The sequence below is a fragment of the Falco punctatus genome, assembly GCF_963210335.1.
Source record: "Falco punctatus genome assembly, chromosome: 10".
Lineage (NCBI taxonomy): Eukaryota > Metazoa > Chordata > Aves > Falconiformes > Falconidae > Falco > Falco punctatus.
In genome coordinates this window covers 29735124-29754854 of record NC_137590.1, presented here as the reverse complement: position 1 = coordinate 29754854, position 19731 = coordinate 29735124, and the positions used below count along the sequence as shown (strand labels likewise).

The 19731-nt window shown below is 36.8% G+C and overlaps 1 protein-coding gene across 1 annotated transcript in view; it reads left to right on the top strand.

Moving 5' to 3' along the window:
- The window catches only part of IPO7 (importin 7), a 36802-nt gene extending 17130 nt beyond the window's left edge, over positions 1-19672 (top strand). The window contains exons 9-25 of the mRNA XM_080404674.1: positions 2810-2944; positions 3482-3581; positions 4648-4724; positions 5036-5152; positions 5942-6031; positions 6529-6694; positions 7405-7565; positions 8448-8576; positions 10186-10252; positions 10330-10455; positions 10767-10864; positions 12225-12320; positions 13333-13553; positions 13659-13864; positions 15074-15280; positions 15635-15751; positions 17923-19672. Of these exons, the coding sequence (XP_080260800.1) occupies positions 2810-2944; positions 3482-3581; positions 4648-4724; positions 5036-5152; positions 5942-6031; positions 6529-6694; positions 7405-7565; positions 8448-8576; positions 10186-10252; positions 10330-10455; positions 10767-10864; positions 12225-12320; positions 13333-13553; positions 13659-13864; positions 15074-15280; positions 15635-15751; positions 17923-18020 (2211 nt within the window). The 3' untranslated portion in view covers positions 18021-19672. The remainder of the gene's footprint in view (positions 1-2809; positions 2945-3481; positions 3582-4647; positions 4725-5035; positions 5153-5941; positions 6032-6528; positions 6695-7404; positions 7566-8447; positions 8577-10185; positions 10253-10329; positions 10456-10766; positions 10865-12224; positions 12321-13332; positions 13554-13658; positions 13865-15073; positions 15281-15634; positions 15752-17922) is intronic.
- The last annotated feature ends 59 nt before the right edge of the window (positions 19673-19731 follow it).

Below are 19731 nucleotides of genomic sequence, written 5' to 3'. Positions count from 1 at the left end.
CTGAGGTGCTCATCTTGCGTACGGATGACATCAGACAGATAATTATTACGTGTTCTTTGGTTGCTTTGCCCTTGCAAAATAAAATGAAGTTCTGACAAAAAAACTGTATGGGCAAAAGAAGTCTTTGAAAACAAATTTAGAGAGTTCAACAAAACACTTTGTTTTTTCTTGAGAATTCTTTGAAGCACGTTTGATTCTTACTGTTATTACATCTTGATGCCAAAATAGCATAGAGTAACTGCTCAGTAATTAATTTTTGTCTTTAAGCAGAAGAGGTAATTATTTCATGCAACGTTGGGGAGGCTAGCCAGTTTGCACTGGACAAACTAGCTCCAAAGTTTTCAGTGAAAAGTCAGGTAATTTATACAGTTTTTGTGAGAGGTTACAACATTTTAACATACATATTCATGTAATTTTGACATCTAATCATCATATTCATAATAGGCGGGGTTTAGGCAGAGCTTGAGGCGGAGTCTTCTGGATTAGTCTTTTGGGGAGACTTTGGGTGGTTGTTCTGTTCTTCGGCTGGAGCTTGCAAAATCTCCTGACTCATGGCCTTCTCATCTCCTTCAAATGCCCACCCTACCTTTATTTATGACTGCTAGATTGCTCAGAGTACATTCCTGTTCAATCTTACTTCAGTACCATCAGCGGAATAGAACAGGCCGTGCCGTCTGTGTTAAGAGCATCACCCAGAGCGTGGTACCAAACCCATCCTGACTAATCCTTTAAGGCCTTGCTCTGTTTCAGTCTAGGAAACACCAAGAATTCAAGTCTTTAAAGAAAACAGCTGAAAAGGAAGACTTTAAAATGCTTACAGTTTCTTAGATAGATTATTTTTAAGGTGCTGTTCTCTGTTTATAAGCAGAAGATAAATCTTGGATGTATGCTCAAGAAATGGAATCCTTTGGATAAAAATTATAGAAGATTTTTGAACAGGAGGTATTTCTTTAAAAAAGTCGGAAATCTGTGTAATACTGAAGAACAGAAATTCTGGTAGTATGCTTCACTGAGTTCTCCTTAACTCTCCAAAGTGTACACACCCTTTCACTAAAGGACTAATAGATAAGTACATGGTATGAGATTACAGACCATCCAAGTATAAACTGGAAGCGTACTGCTAATATTATTCTGATACTTAATTCTCATGTATTATTCTTTTTATCTACTCTGTATATCTTCTTGTTACATGCATTACACACCTGTGCACGCACACCACACCTCCCCCCCCAAAAAAAAAGCCAACACTAATCCGGTACGTTCAGCATTAGTTCTAGCTAAACTTTAAGCTTGGCCAGAACAGGCTGAGCTGCCTAGCTGCATTACCTTGATTCTTACCCACTATGTTAGCAGCTGTTTTGCTCAAGACATTTTTCATTTTGAGAGACCCGATGAGACAGAACTATGTCCTGGTCAAACACTACTGCCTGGTTGTTCCTTGATACAGCTGCAGAATTTACTTTATTTGTCCTGGAGCCTCTATCCTGCATCCTGCTTTCCCTCACTGCAATTCTTAAACCTGTTCTTAATCTTTTATTTTTTTACTCAGTACATCTGAATCGTGAAACTGCTTCGGATTGTAAAAAGAGAAGACTAAAACACTTGTCCTGAGTAGCACGGCTGCAGTGGCCATTTGTTAGGCTTTGTCCTCATTTCCAAAGACTATTCCCCATACCTTCATTAACTGTTGATGAATTTAGGGTTTTCTGTGTGCTGTCCTGTTACTGTGAAGAATGTCTCTGTCTCAAAACGGCCCTCAGATCCTTCTATAAGTCAAATAGACCAGCAAACTGGACCTTCTTGTATAACCTTTTTCTGCAGAGAAGCTGGTATTGCTATGTGCTAACTTCTAGTTTGCTGCAGGACCTAGGACTGCTACTTCTGCCTAGAACAAAGAACCCCTAGTTTACATTTTTTTTAAAGTATTTCCTGAGCTACCACCATGGAATTCCTTTGCAAAATAATGCATCTCATTTTCCCAAAATGTTTTCTTAGTGATATTACAGATTGATAGATATCTCTTCAGTTCCTTCAGTTCTGGATTTTTTAAAACTATTGCTTTATGTTGAAGAATTAAATGAAACCATGGAAATGGGATTTGTAATTTCTCTCTAGTTGATGCTGCTACTCTTGAAGACGCAGTGTTGCCACTGGCCTAGATTGGGCTACAAGGAAACCCCCTTGCATTGCCAATACCAAACTTCCCAGTGATCTGGAATTTAATTCCTAGTAATGGTCCCATGTCCATTTCATGCCCTTATTCACAGAGAGCCAAGGACTTTTAACAAATATAAATCCCTGTGAATGGTTCTGAATGCCACCTTAGGAGAAGAATTGAAGCCAGAAAGCCAAGGGGAGAGGCTAGGTCATTATTCTTCATACACATACATTCTTTGTACGGCATCATTGGTGTAAGGCTGCATGTAGGCAAGAATCAGTAGACTGCGTGAGTGTGTTTTACCAGTCTAGTGTTCGGACATGAACTTCTGCTCCTGGAGAGTGGCAAGATGGAATAATAAACTTGGGAGGGAAAGGCCCTCTGGGCTATGTTGGTGATGAATTAGCATGTCTAAAGGACTGTATTTTTAAAAGATGTGCAGCACCTGATATGAGCTGCGAATTGCCTTATAAAATTAACAGGGACATTTAGTAGAAAGATTAGTCAGTACTCATTTTAGTCTAATGAATAAACAGGGTTTTTTTGTCGGATTTAAAGGGGCTTTTATGTAGGATTTTGAGGGAGGGTAGAATTCTTCTGGTTAAAGTGGGTATTTTATTACAAGCTATTGATGAGATCTGATTTTTCTAGGTGTTGTTGAAAGTGTTGTATCAATACAAGGAAAAGCAGTACATGGCTCCTAGAGTTCTACAGCAAACACTGAATTACATCAACCAAGGAGTGTCACATGCAGTCACCTGGAAGAATCTGAAACCTCACATTCAAGTAAACCATTTTTCAGGTTTATTACTTAGATGACTCAGTAGTACATTAGTCAGTCTGTTGTACAGTGTTTCTAGCCTTGTTTGAATTTGTTTTTTAGAGACCTCTGTTATAAGTGGCTGGTGGAAGGAGTTTAAGCCTTTTTGGTGAAGGTTACCATGATACATAAGCAAAGCTAGCTAATTGCTATTTTTGCTGTCAGTCCTCTGTGCTTTAATACATTAAGGATTACAGTGTAACACAGCAACAGCAAAAATTTGGAGATGGTGTTAATTACTGAATTTATGGCATTAAATCTTCTTCGCATACCTTTATCCAAAGCAAAACTAGTAACTTGCACTGTATTGTAGCTGTACCTTAGGTTAAAAGATTCTTTTTTTTTGTAAGATAGCACATAAAATCCACTATGTCCCTATAGTTTTAGGATGTTACCATTTTATATGAGAAATGCAGGATGGATAAAATCTGTGAGATACAGGACAGAATACAGAGATTGATTTAGTAGTGCTAGCCTGTTTTCAATTATTTTTTTTATTGCAGGGAATTATCCAAGATGTTATTTTTCCATTGATGTGCTATACAGATGCTGATGAAGAGCTTTGGCAGGAAGATCCATATGAGTATATTCGCATGAAATTTGGTGAGAATTTGAAATCTACTTGTGTTAAAATGTGACTTCACACAAAGATGGGGGTTTTACATATTTTTTTATAAAAGTATTGGTGGCTTTAATCTTGAAGAGAAAATAAAAAGAGAAAACCAGTTTACATTATCGAAATAATATAACTTCATATGGTTAACTTTTGGATATACTGGTAGAAATGACAGGTAACATGACAGTCAACAATAACACCGGTGTTTCTGCACTTGAATAAGGAGTTATTTTTGACAGTTATTCTTGTAAGTCAAACGGTCCAGGTCTTGCTAACAGTAATTACATAAGGTGAATGTTATTACAAGTTTATGTATTATTTCAGGCCCTGGAGTTTTTTTTATAGTCTTAAGGAATTTCACACATGGCACAGGTCAGAACAGATTTACTGTAACAGTAAATGAAACACTATGAAGTAAGCCTACAGACAGCTAATTTCACCTCCTGTGGCTTGTTACTTTGTTGTTGTGGTTGACTGCGATTCTGTGCAGTCCTTTCAGGCTGGGGAAGAAAGAAGATACTTCAGACTTCCTGAACAGATCTGTCCCTCTACTGGGACTTTTATGTGCCTAGAACAAGGGATCCTGGTGGGTTTGAGAGTTTCTTATCCCTCAGGTCAGAGGCAGACCTGTAACCAGTGCAGGTATTATACAAGGCTCTGATAATCCTTTTCTGCAGAGGATTAAGAAACTGACCATTTTTAACTCAATCAGTTATGTGTCCCTGTAAAGCAAATAACATACATGTAAAAAGTCAACCTCTCTGTTTCTACCGTTGAAAAAGATGTATCTTAAAAATAAGGAAGACTTAAAATTTCAAATTAGACATGTAGAGCCAGTGATCATGAAAAAGGTGAACCACATGTATCTGCGTTATTTCCAACCATGTGTTACTGTTTTTTTGGTCTTTGGAATACCTGTAGTAAGAAAGTGTGATTGACCACCAGAGAAAGGAAAACTGTTGCTCTTATGTTTCATATTAAGTCACTGGATTGCATTAGGATCATGAACCTTAAGGACCAAGATTTATAGCTGTTATATATTTACTCTAATAGATGTATTTGAAGACTTCATTTCTCCCACAACTGCTGCTCAGACGTTATTGTTTACATCATGTAGTAAAAGGAAAGAGGTAAGCTATTCAAGGATTTTACTCAAATACATTTGCTAGATTTATAGTCCCCATTTGCTGAAAGAACTACTAATAGGTTTTACTTTTCTGTTCTCTGTCATGTCATACATGTCATGCACTAGTCTGTGTATGATTTCTTTATTTCCCAATTCCCCTATTACCTGTCTATTAAACATCTTCTGTGTTTATAACACACAAAACATCCAAATTCCAGACTTGGAGCAGATTATTAAGCATTTCTGGGCACTGAGAATGGTACCTGAGATGATTGACTGAAATACTTAGACTAACCTTGTCAACGTGTAATCTAGGTCTTGCAGAAGACGATGGGCTTCTGTTATCAGATTCTTACGGAGCCAAATGCTGACCCTCGTAAGAAAGATGGTGCTTTACATATGATCGGTTCTTTGGCTGAAATTCTCCTAAAAGTAAGCATAACAAATCTGGTGGGGTTCTGATTCTTTTTTAGTTTTCTTTCACATGTAGTGTCTTAGAAGAAATGTGGATAGTTTTTTGGGTTTACTTGTTTTTGAATCACTACTAGTTTTTTTAAAGCTGTTGATCTTGAATTGTTTTGGTTTTGTTGTCAGCTTGATTACACCTTTTTTATTAGGTCATGTTTGAGTTAAAAAGGAACATAAAACAATAATCTTAAGTTCTCCGCTTCTAGCAAGCGTTGCTACACCATTTCCTGTGCTATACTTAACTACATTCCCTTTTTTGAGGAAGGAAGGAAGGAAAAAAAAAAAAAACCATCCAGTGAGAGTCTGTTGATTTAATGAGGTCTTCTCTGTGTATAGAAGAAAAGAAATAAAGTGAAATTAGGAAACTTGCTTAATTAGAATGGCACCAAAGAAAATGCAGAGCATGGACTTTTATCTGGACCATGGATCTGAGAAGTTTCCCTGACCACTTTTGCTTTTGATGCCAGAGTAGTGTACTGCCAAGCAAAAGGTATCTCTAGGAGTCAAAAAATGACAGGAAATACCACGTCACTATTTTGACTGAAAAGTATAAAGGCCCATGTAGAATCCAAGTTTAATTACTAATACGGGATTTCAGTGTTGCTTTAATGGGCTTTAATAAAGGCGAAGTTATGTCTGAGGGTTTTGTTTTGCTGTTTACACTATTATATGTGAGATTTTTTTTTTACTGGATTAGAAATGCATTTTTATGTAAAGTTCTTAACTGATGTGTTTCTATTCATATTCTGGCAGAAGAAGATCTATAAAGATCAGATGGAATACATGTTGCAGAATCACGTGTTCCCTCTCTTCAGCAGTGAGCTGGGTTACATGAGAGCACGGGTAAGAAAGCATAAGGTTTAGTGTTGAGATACACTGTCTAACTGAAGAGTTCAGGAATATTCTTTAAATTTTTCCCTCTAACAAATGCACTCCCTTTTGCACCTTTCCTGTAATAAATTGTATGCTTATTTGAGAGACCAGCATCAGTCTTCATGTATGATTGTAGATGGTTACTGTGTAGTTTTAAAATGGCTGCAGAATTGTGTGCATAGTTTACCATCTGTGTCTGGTGGTATGGTCTGTTTGTGTTTTGCATTTAGACTGTACTGCTCACACAAAACCTGTGGCCAAAGATGAACTTGAGATCATAGTACTGGTCGAGTGACGTCTGACAGACAAGCCTCCCACTGGCCAGCCTCCATACTCTCAAACATCTTCATCTATTAAAAGTTTTACAGTATCTTCAGACTTCATAATTTTTGTAGGTTGGGTATACATGTCGATAATCCCGTTTGTAGGTTTTGTAACTCTGAATTTGTTCAATGTCTCTTTTTCAGGCTTGTTGGGTTCTTCATTATTTCTGTGAAGTCAAATTTAAGAGTGACCAGAACCTCCAGACAGCCTTAGAACTTACAAGACGGTGTCTGATAGATGATAGGGAAATGCCTGTGAAAGTGGAAGCTGCAATAGCACTTCAAGTTCTGATCAGTAATCAGGAGAAAGGTAGCCCTCTTTTCTTAAAGCTACAGCAAGGAGTAGGCATTAATGGAACAGGCGATGATTCTGATAATGGAATATTGCAATGTTCAGGGAGACTTGTTCTCTTCTTTCTTAATGTTGATTTACTTTGTGTAGTTGTAATCTGTAATGATTTATTGTAATTTTCTAGCTGATTTTTTAATATATTTTTTAATAAATAGCATCACAATTTCATGGTACAATAAATCCAGTTTTACATCACCTAATCATTAACTCATAAACATAGGGGCAATAAAAGCGTATCTGTCTCAGGTTCATTCATATGAAATTTTTTTTTAAAAAAATGTTGTCTTTATCCTGGCAGGCTTTACATTGCTTAGTATTCTTGAAGCTGGTATAAAATCCCCAAAATGAACATAAATTTCAAATTAAATACCTTGGCTAATGCACATGTACTCATTCATGTGCAATTAAAATTTGTGTTGATAAGTAATCTTGCGTTCAATAAAGACTGTAGAACTCAGGTTATCATACTTAAGTTGTCATCCTTCTGGTATATATTTTAATTAAAATATGCTCAGAAAGTTAGTATTGCTATAATGATTTATACTACCCATGGTTTTGGCAGATTAATTTTCAAACAGTAAATATTAATTAATTACATATTGGCTTTCTTATCATGATGCTGTAGTTCTGTAAGAATGTCAATTCAAATATTTCCACTTGCTTTACAGCGAAAGAATATATTACTCCATTCATTAGACCTGTAATGCAAGCTTTACTTCATATTATAAGAGAGACTGAAAACGATGATCTTACTAATGTGATTCAGAAGATGATCTGTGAATATAGTGAAGAAGTTACCCCAATTGCAGTAGAAATGACGCAGCATTTGGTAAGACTTTCTGGTGACTGAGGAAGGTGTTTAATATGTGAAGGATTGGTGTTTAAAATTAAGATAGGTATCCATTGATCAATAGGTGGTGTTACACTAGACTGCTTAAGTGGAATGGTATAAGGAATTTTTTTTCTACATTTAGACTTTTTTCTCAGAATTGGTTTAACAACTTTAAATGGAAATTTCTAAACAGTTTTAGAAATGTTTGAGAAACCTTTGTATGTATTTTCTCCTGATGGTGTAATAATAATGAATTTTGGTAGCACATTTTAGGTAGCCTCTACAATGTGACATAGGTTTTCTGTTTTGAAATGGGAAAGAAAAGAGCAGGCTTGTAATTAAGAAAATTAGTGTGAAAGTAACGTTATGTTGTATGTAATGTGAAAGTTAAATTGAATCTCCAGGAGAAATTCCAAGCTTGAATGACCATATCTAGCAAGCTGTACTAACGGTTTCAAAAGCAGAGGTCAGCTCAGTGCTTCCCTGTTAAAGGCCCTTGCCTCAGAGTTAAAACTAAATTGTTTGCATGTCCTCTCTGGAATGCCTGCAAAGTGGTCAGTCTAGTTCAGCTACCGGTTCAACCCAGTGTCAGAAAAACTTGTAGAAAATGTGTTCTTTTACATAGAAAGTATTGTCATTTGTACCTTTTTATTCATGAATGGGTAAAGGATGACAGCTCAAATGGCTTAACGCTCAAATTTTATAAATCCTCAATACAGACCCTGGAATGGAGCAGTCTCCTCGTAAGATTCATGCATGTTTTCTTAGCAGAAGTCTTCCTTAAATTGTGTAGAAAACCAGACTTGCACTATTATCTTCATCTCCAAGCACATCCTCATTAACTGACGTGGTTATGGGTGGTTTTGCTGTTACATGCAGGCAATGACATTCAACCAGGTGATCCAGACTGGACCAGATGAGGAAGGCAGTGATGACAAAGCAGTGACAGCAATGGGGATCTTGAATACTATTGATACGCTTCTTAGTGTAGTTGAAGATCACAAGGAAGTAAGTAACAATTACTTTAAAGCTGATATGTATTGTCTAAGGCGCTGAAAGTCTTTGGTAGTTCCAGTGTTTGTGATGCTGTTATCTGAAAAACTGTCCTTTCAGCCAAAAATGTCTTAAACCAGAAAATAGTGAACACAAACAAGTTGTAGCAGAGTGGCTCACATTTCTAACACAACATGTAGTAATAGAGCATAAAAACCACAAGAATCCAGGTTCCTGTTCAGATAGGTGGAAGCAGCTTGCCTCTCACAGATGGAACTGTCGGCTCAGCTGGAAAAACCCATCTGATTTGATGAGGTGTGCCCTTCAAAGAAAATAGGTAAAACTTTAGTTAGCTGTGAACGTCAACTCTGGCTGAATTGGTTTGCTCTCTGCAACAGAATCAATGTCTGTAAACACAGCTCTTGTGGCTGTGCTGAACGAGGGGGGTTTTTACCTGCCTAATCGGCACCGTAGAATTCTCCAATGTGATGAAAACTTCCGTTATTTAGTTTTGTTGTACTGAATGGACTAACTTCTGTCCAGAGTACAGCTTGTTCAAAAGATGCTGTTGCTGATTAAAATCTTTCTTGACTTAATCAGTTACTGTTTTTTGATAAATACATGATAGTTTTTTAGTGATTAGACAGTTCAGTAATAATTTGGACTCTCAGGGCTCTGAAGACTTTACTATGGAAGCAGCGTAATACAAATTTTGAATGCCCAAGGGTGGAATCCAGTGCTGCCATGCAATAAACCAAGGACCAGTTTGGTTCATTTCTTGTTGCTGAAGCTGCTCAGCAAGCTTTTCCTGTGCTTATTTTTGTCAGCAAATTCTTACTATCTAAGTGAAAAGTTTGTGTACCAATATGCTCGTCTTGAGGTACTCTAAAATGTTGATCAGTAAATGTTTATATTTAGAGACATCTCACGCAGGATGACCAGTATTGCAAGAGTTAAATTATTTAGCTGGTTAGTCTCAAATCTTGGTCTGCATAGCTAAGACCAGAAACCCAACCCTTACTTGTCCATATGCAAGGTGAGTGCCCTAAATAGGTTAATGCCTGTTTTGTTAGCTGTTCCATGAACTTAATAAATACTAATTGGGAAGAGTGTCTGAACCTGTAGACCAGTATTTAAACTGTCCACATACTTGATGAATATCCCAAGCTAGGTTTGGGAGGCGGTTTGATACTTGTTTGGTTTTGTGTGTGTGTTGTGTTTTGGTTGTGGGTTGTTTTTTTTTTTTAATTCACTTTTCTGGAACAGCAGATATTTCCTGCAACTTCTGTTGCTTACCCTTTTGATATATACATTTACTTAATGTGTTTTAATGGGACTGAACTGTTGCGTAGGGTTACTGTCAGGCTTTTCTTTTTAAAGGAAACTGTATGATGAGATTCTGCAATAGTCAAAGAATATTCCCAAACCACCTTGTATTAGAAGTTATCTTACAAAACCTTAACTAAGAGTGCGGCTCCTTCCGCATTTAGTGCGGTAGAATATGAGAAATTTGGAATTGTTTTTGGAAGACTATATTGTATAACTAGAAACTGCTTTGAGTAATTTCATTTTAAAACGTGTTTCAACTCCAAAGTATTGAAAATAGTAACAAATTTTCTTTCAGATTACTCAGCAGCTGGAAGGGATCTGTTTGCAAGTGATTGGAACAGTTCTGCAGCAGCATGTATTAGGTATCTGTGGTTTTGTTGGTTTATTTTTTAGGTGTATGGGATTGGCATTAAATTTACCTAGGTTATCTTTGTTTTAGAGTTCTACGAGGAGATCTTTTCCTTGGCTCATAGTCTGACCTGTCAGCAAGTTTCTGCGCAAATGTGGCAGCTTCTTCCTCTTGTTTTTGAAGTCTTTCAGCAGGATGGCTTTGATTATTTTACCGGTAAGTAATAAAAATAAATCAGAAAGCCAAATGGTTTCATATATGTGATTTCCACCATACAGTGAATTGCATCTTGATTGAAATGTTAGGAGAGCACTGAAGTGAGCTTAGGCTTGAAGTATTTTATTCTGCTGTTGCTGCAACCAGACCTGTTTGGCTAAAGCATCTATGAGTAGATATGCACTTATCTTGGCAAACATTAAGCAAGAACTGTAATTAACTTTTAATACGTAGATGTCAACCTGATTTTAACAGCTCGTCTAATAAAACATGCAAACAATATCTAACTGATCATTCTTCTTTTAATGCAGACATGATGCCTCTCTTGCATAATTATGTTACTGTTGATACAGATACACTTCTGTCAGACACCAAATATCTTGAAATGATCTACAGTATGTGCAAGAAGGTAAGTAGATTCCTTTGTGATAAAGAAAACCTGTGATCTCTCAAGTAATACAGCTAAACTGGGTACTCTTCCACATCAGAGTGTGAAACTGAAGAGTTTTGATGTCTGCTCTTAAAGCATTATGCTTTAACATCCTCGGTGATTCTCTGCAAGTTGTTGCAGAGAAATTTAAAGAGATTGCACCACATTTCGGATACATGCTTTTGCTGAAAGGGAAGAATAAATGATGCACAATAAAAGCAGATTAAACAACACAGGGTTTTGTGTATATGGGCATGCAAAACATACACGTATTGCAAAAGGTAGATGGTTTCTTTTATCTGAGATGTGTAGCCTCACTATGGCTAGGGTACCACATACTGTATTATACTAAAGGTCTTAAATCTATTGGCTAAAACAAGTGAGGGAGGAAAGTAGAAGGATAGGTATAGGAAGTTATTTTCCCAAGTTCATCCCAAGTCAGTGATGAAAGCTGGGAGCAGAATGCAGTCATTCTGACTTGTTCCAGTCTCTTTTGGGCAGTGTTTCTGGATTTAACTTAGCTTCTCAGCTCCTGTGTGTTATAGGTAGCTGCCAACTGGGCTTTCATAATCCAATCAATATGTAGAATACAAAGCTTTCCAAAATGTTAGCCTGATGTGAGGAAATAAATGCTTCTTTATGATGGTGTTAATATTTTATAATCTCTAGTCGTCATCTGTGGGGATATCATGTGTTGTCTCTACGTAAGAACAATGGTGAACTGTTAGATACCCTGCCCTTGGTATTTCCCGAGTAATTCCTTTGAAGATGTTTAAATATTAAAGTGAATAATTCTTGCCAGACTTTATTTGAAACCTGGGCTGATTGGCTGATTGTAAATACTTGAATGTTTTATTTATATAAAAAAGAAAATTAGTCTGTTATAACATCTTAGTGATTAGTGTTTTATTAGCTGAGCACAGTGAATCTTTAACACAGAAATTTTAGGTATTGTGTGGTCTCCCACTGGATATCCCAAATTTGTAAATATCATTTTTTACAAAATTCAGTGCACGAATGCATAAGAAAATTGTTTTGTGTATTGAAGTAAACATTTGCAAAATGGCAGGTGATGCTTATACCATTACTGTTATAAGCTCTGCGTCCATGAAGTTATTGAGTATTTGTACATGTAAATTAGTTTCACCCGCATGCAGCAATGTTTCAGTCTCTAGTCATGACACTGAGGCACTGCTATCGATTTGGCTGCTTCACTGATGGAAGTTTATTCTAGCATTGCATCAGGGTGGGTAGACTTAGATCAGCTTTTCAAAGCAAAGCCACTATATAAAAAATACTTCTTGAAGGGATATCATCAACAGTAATTGTTATTTTTCAGGTCCTCACAGGAGTTGCTGGAGAAGATGCAGAATGTCATGCAGCAAAGCTGTTAGAAGTAATTATTCTTCAGTGTAAAGGGCGTGGCATCGATCAGGTTGGTAATAACTTTGGTTGCTATAACTAGTAATTAGTTTTTAAAAGATTTTATTCTCCAATACAGATTGATTATGTGTTAATGTGAGTCCCATTCTGAGAAGTTTGTGTAGCGTGACTAATCATCCTGTCTTGTACTTCAGTGTTGCTCAGTTGACAGCACTGCAGAGATAGCGCACACTTTGTCTCCAGAGTTTAGGACTCTGCGCAACTCAAGTGTTTTCTTGAATCTTCAAGAGGACTGGTTTAGGAGCATCTTGATTTTAAAAAATAGATTAATTATATTCTAAGTAATTCTAGTGGATATTCATTGAAATTATTCAATCTGTCAAGTTAATAGCCTTGAAATAAATAAGAATAAAAATGCAGTTCCTAGAATCCCAGTTAATGTCGTAGAGGAACCGGGGACTTAGTTAGTTGGAATTTGGGAGATTATTCTGCGTGCTTCTGCTGTGTACATGACAAGCACTTCCTAATAGCTATTTAAACATTTTTTGCATGCTTTTAAATACTTGTGGATATGGTCCCTGGAAACTTTAATTTATGTGAAAGAAAATCTTTTATAACAATTTTTTTCCAGTGTGGCATCCCTAAAGAGACTACTTCTTTGAATAGCTGTTTTCTTGGAATGTTAGTCATATCTCTCGATTTTGTTGTGGATATCAAAAAAAATGACTAAGTTGATTTTTCTGGACTCCATAGTGTACACATTTTCTCTATTTTTTCATATTTTTTTAAACGCAAGATTATAGACCCAGGATGTTCTATAGTGCATCTACACAATCTACAGTGCATGATGTCACAAAATCCATGTGCTCAGAGCAGATTGAATTTTTCACTTTTTTATTTCATCTTTGTATATGACTTCTGCTAGCAATTAAAAACTATTCCCGTTTTATGCCACCTGTATTTATATGCCAGACTGATTTTATGCTCTTTGTCAACTTCAGTGTGACATAGAGAACAAAAAATTATTTTTGACCACTAAATTTGCAACTGTTCTTGCTTTTCAGTGCATACCCTTATTTGTGGAAGCTGCATTAGAAAGATTGACCAGAGAAGTGAAAACCAGTGAACTGCGAACAATGTGCCTCCAGGTTGCCATAGCTGCTTTGTATTACAATCCTCATTTACTATTAAATACATTGGAAAATCTTCGTTTTCCCAATAATGTGGAGCCTGTCACTAATCACTTCATAACACAGTGGCTTAATGATGTGGACTGTTTCTTGGGGTAAGCATTTCTACTTGTGAAGATTTTGCTCTGTAATACACCTCTATATTACCTGGTTGTGAATCGTAACAAAACTTGCAACTTTTGTGCTCTTTTGTTTTGTAGACTTCATGACAGAAAGATGTGTGTGCTTGGCTTGTGTGCTCTTATTGATCTGGAGCAAATACCACAGGTTTTAAATCAAGTTGCTGGCCAGATCCTGCCAGCTTTTATCCTTTTATTTAATGGATTGAAAAGAGCATATGCCTGTCATGCAGAGCATGAAAATGACAGCGATGATGATGACGAAGCTGAAGAAGATGAGGAAACAGGTACGAAAACTGAAACACCGCTGTTGCTTTGTAGTTTTCATTTTTTTCTGATGGAGATGCAGAGTTCCTTTGTGGAATTCTTCAGAGTGCCCTAATTCCAAAAATCAAAAGCTGCAGTAGAACACTGGACATCTCTTAATGACTTTCAAGTATATCTGGCTTACTTTCCAGTCCCTCTTACAAAAACTAACTTCCTAGGCTGAGTTGCTGCAAAGTTACATCAAGCTAGCTTTTGTGTGAGGATGCTGTCATTGCTGAAAGGAATTGTTACTGGGGCATGTTTCCCATTTGAGTGATGGTAAGAGTCAGTAGAAGGAGTTCCCAGGAATCCTTCTAATTCATCATACAGTTTGGACTACACATTACGAACAGTCACATGAGCTGCTGCTGTTTAGCTGTGTATTGAAGATTAAGGTTCTTGTGATTCCTCCCCCTGCCCCCGGCACCCCAAACCAAGATAGTCTCAACTTCATCAGCCTTTTTATCGACTTTCTTCTTCATACAGTTATTTCACAAACTGTCACATCTTTTGCCGTCTTCTTTATATGAAGTTCAGTATTACCTGCAACTTCCCCATACTTCTTTCTTCCACCTTGCCTATACTCTGCTTAAGCTTTGAGTTCTTGATCCCTCTTTCTGTCTTCCTGTTATCAGCCTGGTGTCTTTGCTGAGTGATTGTTTGGAACAGTTTTCCACACTCAATACCTTTTGGCTTTCATCTATCCGCTTAAAACGCGGGTACTCTTTGATCACTGCTGTTGAATTCTGGACTCTCCAGACCGTTGTCATGGTACATTATTTGTACTGTTACATTTTCTATTTATCAAGCATTCTTTTCAACAGCCCTTTTGAATGTACCTTTAAAAATGCTTTCATCAAATTATTTCAAACTTTCTTTAGAGCATGAATATTGCTTTACTTAAAGTTTTATCAAGTGCTGTTCCAAACTATCTGTAAATACATTTTTCTATACACCTTTTTATGACAATGAAATTTTCCTTTCCCACTTAACACAGTTGGCCTAAGTGAGGGAAGAGTGTCTTGGGGGGGAGCCATGACACTAGGAGAGGAGTTGAATGAGCTTCCCCCTTTGCACTCTGCATTGTCCTGTTACCAGTTCCAATGCCTGTTTTTCATAATTAGCCATCTTCCTAAAGAGTTGTTCTTCATATTCTTGAAACTTTTTTTTGTGTATGATATTTAACTCAGAGGAATTGGGGAGTGATGAAGATGACATTGATGAAGATGGTCAAGAATATCTAGAAATTCTAGCAAAACAGGCAGGTGAAGATGGAGATGATGAAGACTGGGAAGAAGATGATGCTGAAGAGACTGCTTTAGAAGGCTATTCCACAATTATTGATGATGAAGACAACCCTATTGATGAATATCAGATATTTAAAACAATTTTTCAGAGTAAGTAACTATTTCCTTTTCTGGCCAGCAAGTTAAAATATAACTTAATTTTTAGTGTATACTGTTGTCAGTTAGAACCTTTTGAAAGCTTCTGAACGAGCCTTCCAATATGTGCTTCAAACAAGTTCTTGCTTTGGGAAGGGGAAACATCGTTAAACTTTCAGAGCAGGGGGGGACACCTGAATGAATTTATGGTGGGAGGGAGGAGGTCAGACCTTGTCTTAGTGTTTCTAAACATCTTGAATTATGTAACCCTAGCAGAATATTATTTGGAATAAAATGGCAGTGAGTTAGTAAGCTTTGAGTTACAGCATGTTTTAAAAAATGCTTTTTTGCTTATGTTTTCTTTCACAGCAATTCAGAATCGTAACCCTGTATGGTACCAAGCTTTGACACAGGGTCTTAGTGAAGAACAAAGAAAACAATTGCAGGACATAGCAACTCTGGCAGATCAGAGGCGGGCAGCACATGGTATTTTCCCCCCTTTATACCATTAATTGCTTCTTTTGCTGTTTGAATGCTGTTTATAGACTCTAGAAGCATAATACAGAAAATGCGTATAATTCAAGCCTGATAATGTCTTCATCAAAGCAGGGTTGTTCTGCATTCCAGAGGTGTTTGAAAGCTCTTGAGATTGTCAGGTCACAAAGCCTCAATGCACAAATTGTATGACATACTGCAGGTGTAAGGAATGATAGAAATGTCTTAAGTGGCCAAGTAAATAAAAGAATATTTGTCATAATTGTTTGGATTTTAAAACAATGGAATTGATAACCTGAAGGTGGATGGACTCTAGGTACGGTGACATACACATGAAGTGGCTGATAAATTATTTCCTGATATGACTTAGTCCACCTGGGATGGACCATGATTTTGTGGGTGGGGGAATGCCAGTTATGGAAGTAGTATCCATCTGTAAAGCTACATCATTAAGCCTATTAAATATTTCAGATTGTTATTCTTTAATACAGATTTAAAAATATAGGAAGTGGGCAGTTCCTCAGTTTTTCTTTCGTTGTGCAAGTTTTCGCAGGTGTTTGAGAGTAAGTCAATATATGTCACTTGCTAAAGTCAAGGCTGATGGTTGAGTGATCAGTCCAGTCTCATATCCTGCATCTTACTGAGCAATTACTACAAAATGTTTCAAAACAGAAGTTCAGAAATCTTTAAGTAGAAAGATTGGTAGTAAGAATGTATGTTTTGTAAGTAGTTTTATGTCAGAAAACAGCCTAAATTACCTCACAAAGCTTGTAAGTGTCCAGAATGATCCACTTATAATGGGTATAAAATAGAGTTTCACTGTGACCCCTGTCAAGCACTAGATGTCATAGTGATGAGATTATATATGCGTGCATTTTATGAAAAAGAAGGGGTTTGGTGGTTGGTTTTTTTTGTTGTTTTTTTTAGCTGCTTATTCATAGAGCAAGCTAGGTTCAAATTACGAAGTCTAACTTCAGCAACTAGATGCTTAGGAAATTAACGTGTGCTGTCCCAGCATACTGATACTCTGTTTAGGCTACCTAGCAAGCATGGAGACATCCTGTTAGAAGGGTTTGGAATGTAATTATTTCATTAATGTAGCTAAGAAGAATTTCCATAAGCTAAGAGATAATGTCTTCTGTGTGCTGCGGAGCTGGGAAGGAACAAACGGATGCTCCCCAGGTCACGTTCTCCCCCTGTTCTCCATCAGCTATGGCAACATTTTCCTGGCCTCTTTCCAAAGAAACAGAGACAAAATGCAGATCCTCTAGATAATGAGCTGTCCTGTGTTCCCAGAAAGAGAGACTGTAGCTATTTCGAGGTAGAAGAAAGCTCTTAGACCAGAAGTAAGACTTCAGTAAGCATTGTTGTCTTGACCTGGGAATAATACAAACCTTTTTCTGCATTATCTAGATTGTAGTAAAGGTACAACCTAAATTACCAACCTAATTTTCAGTTTTCATATATTAGAGCTTGTAAAAAGCAGTCTTACAGTACTCTTCGAAGGATGGGCTATGCAGCTAGTAAAACCAAATAGCTTAAGTATCACTGTAAGTTACAGGGATGGGTATGTGGACCTCAGATGCCTAAAGATCTTACTTAAGGTATAGTTGAAAATGAAAAATGATAAACTTAGTAGTTTGCTCTTAGAGTTATGTTATTTGGTCTAGTAACCTAAACTCCCAATTACCTGCTTGCGTATGGGTGAGGAAATGCTTGTGTGATTCAGCTGGTATCTCTGTACTGCTTTTTTGTACATGTGCTCTGTTACTGATTTGACTGAAAAGTCTGTTAGTGTTAATCGGAAAGAATTAGGTGCCTGTTAGCAAGTTTAGAAGTCCAGCATTCATTCAGGTCCTGTTTCTGAAATACAAAAATTACATACTTGAGTCCAAAAGCTAGAGTGTGGGCTTTTTTAAATATAAATTCACTTAAGCATAGCTGTAACAATATTGAGAGATTAAAATAAATAAATAACCAATCCGTCTGTTGTTTGGGCCCTGGCACATTTCCACTTTGTGGGTGCTGATTACTTTGTTGGGTAACCCCAGGTTAAACCTGCATCTCTGAAAGACTCAGAATGGTCAGTCACGATCTTAATCTGTCTTCCCCCCTACACACACACTAAAATATCTTCCTTCTGTTTTTTTGTTTTGTTTTAGAATCCAAAATGATTGAAAAGCATGGAGGATACAAATTCAATGCTCCAGTTGTGCCAACTTCATTTAATTTTGGAGGCCCTGCCCCAGGAATGAATTGAATTATCACTTTTCCTGCTACTGTGTGATTGTAGTGAAGAGCTTGTGTTCCTCCCAATAGTGGTTCCAGAACTGGTTCATGTTATCTACAACTCACTCTAAACTAATTGATAAATAGATTGGACAAAAGCCCCAGAAGTGGGACCTGATCATGCAACCTAATACTGGAAAGCAAACCAGAGGTTTTTTTGAAGATAGGAAGAATCTGAATTTAAAGCTTCAAATGACACACTTTGGAAATCGGAAATCAAGAGGAGATGTCATGAACACAGCTTTTCTTTTTCTGAGGAAAAAAAATAGGCATGGGCTGCAGGACTATTTAAAATGTCTCATTTACAGTACAAGCTAGAAGGCAGACTTAATTTTTACACCTGTGGCGGTATGAGTATTTGCCCAATTTATTTCCCTTTTCTCCCTTCCTATTGGGTGTCTATTCTTTTAATGTAAATAAGATAAGGTAATCAGATAGCCTTACTTAATCTTCATCATTTCCATATATCAAGATTGTTCATATGTAGAATATTGGACACTTAATGTAGCACTACATAACTGATAAATCTGTAAATGAATTAGCACTTTCATATTGAAACAAGCCTGCTAGCCTATGTACAAAAATAGCAAAATGTTTGCTGTTTATAAAAAATAAAAAATAAGGGATGTATTGGGGAAAATAATTTCGAGTTATTAATTTAAAATGAACTAGCAGTTTTGTACCTGGTGACTTTGTGGTGCAGTCACCTCTGGTTGTGACTTGAATTCGGTTATGTAAAAAGGGGTTAGTGATATTTCATTGCTGCTAAAAAAAAAAAATAGCAACACCCTCTGTGTCCTTTGTTTTTCTTAAAGATCTCACTGTACAAGGTAAAATTTGGATACAAATGTGTACTGTAAAAACTGAGGAATAAGTTACCTGAAGCAGGTAAATAAGGTGTGAAGTTCTGCTCTTGAGTCAACTGAAGTGTGTGGATGAAACATCTATATATATGCAATCTGTTAAAAACACAGTTTGATTTGGCTAATCTGGGCTATGATGTATGAATAGTTTCCCACACCTAATTTTGCAAAATAATCTTTCCAGCACGTGGTAGTGCAGGTGCACTACCCTGCATTTCATTGTCCCTCTCTTTGCACTCCCAGCATTAGTGTGTGCTGTTGTCTGCCTGATCCAGACTGTATTTGAAGTTTTGCCAATCTTTCATTTTTGAAGCCACAATTTTCTTCCTTCAAAGTTGCTATAGTAACTAGTATTTTAGCTAGAGAGGCAAAATACAGTTCCCTCTGGGACCACTATCAAAACCACTGTATGAAGAAGCCAGCAGGGAGATGCTGTGAACGGGTTGGCTTAAATGCCCCCTTTTTCTTTTCTAAAAGCAAAAATTCATAGGTTTTCGATCTTGCCTTGAGATCATTGGTGTCAGGTCTTTTAAATCAAATGTTTGGTTTGTTGTATTTTTGGTTTTTTTTTTTTTCTTTTGGCTGTTTTTATATAAAAATGTCACCTGCTGTTACAATTGATATTAAACAACCTACCTTAATTTAATGTAAGCCTCCAAAATTTAAATACAGGTTAAAAATAAACTGAGTTTATATCTGTAAAAATGAAATGCACATATATATATATTATGATACTCAAAATGCAGTCTTCAGAAAATTGGTTTGTGTGGTGTGGTTTTTTTGCATCAGCAGAGTAGCAGGAATTGGTGGTTTGGGGTT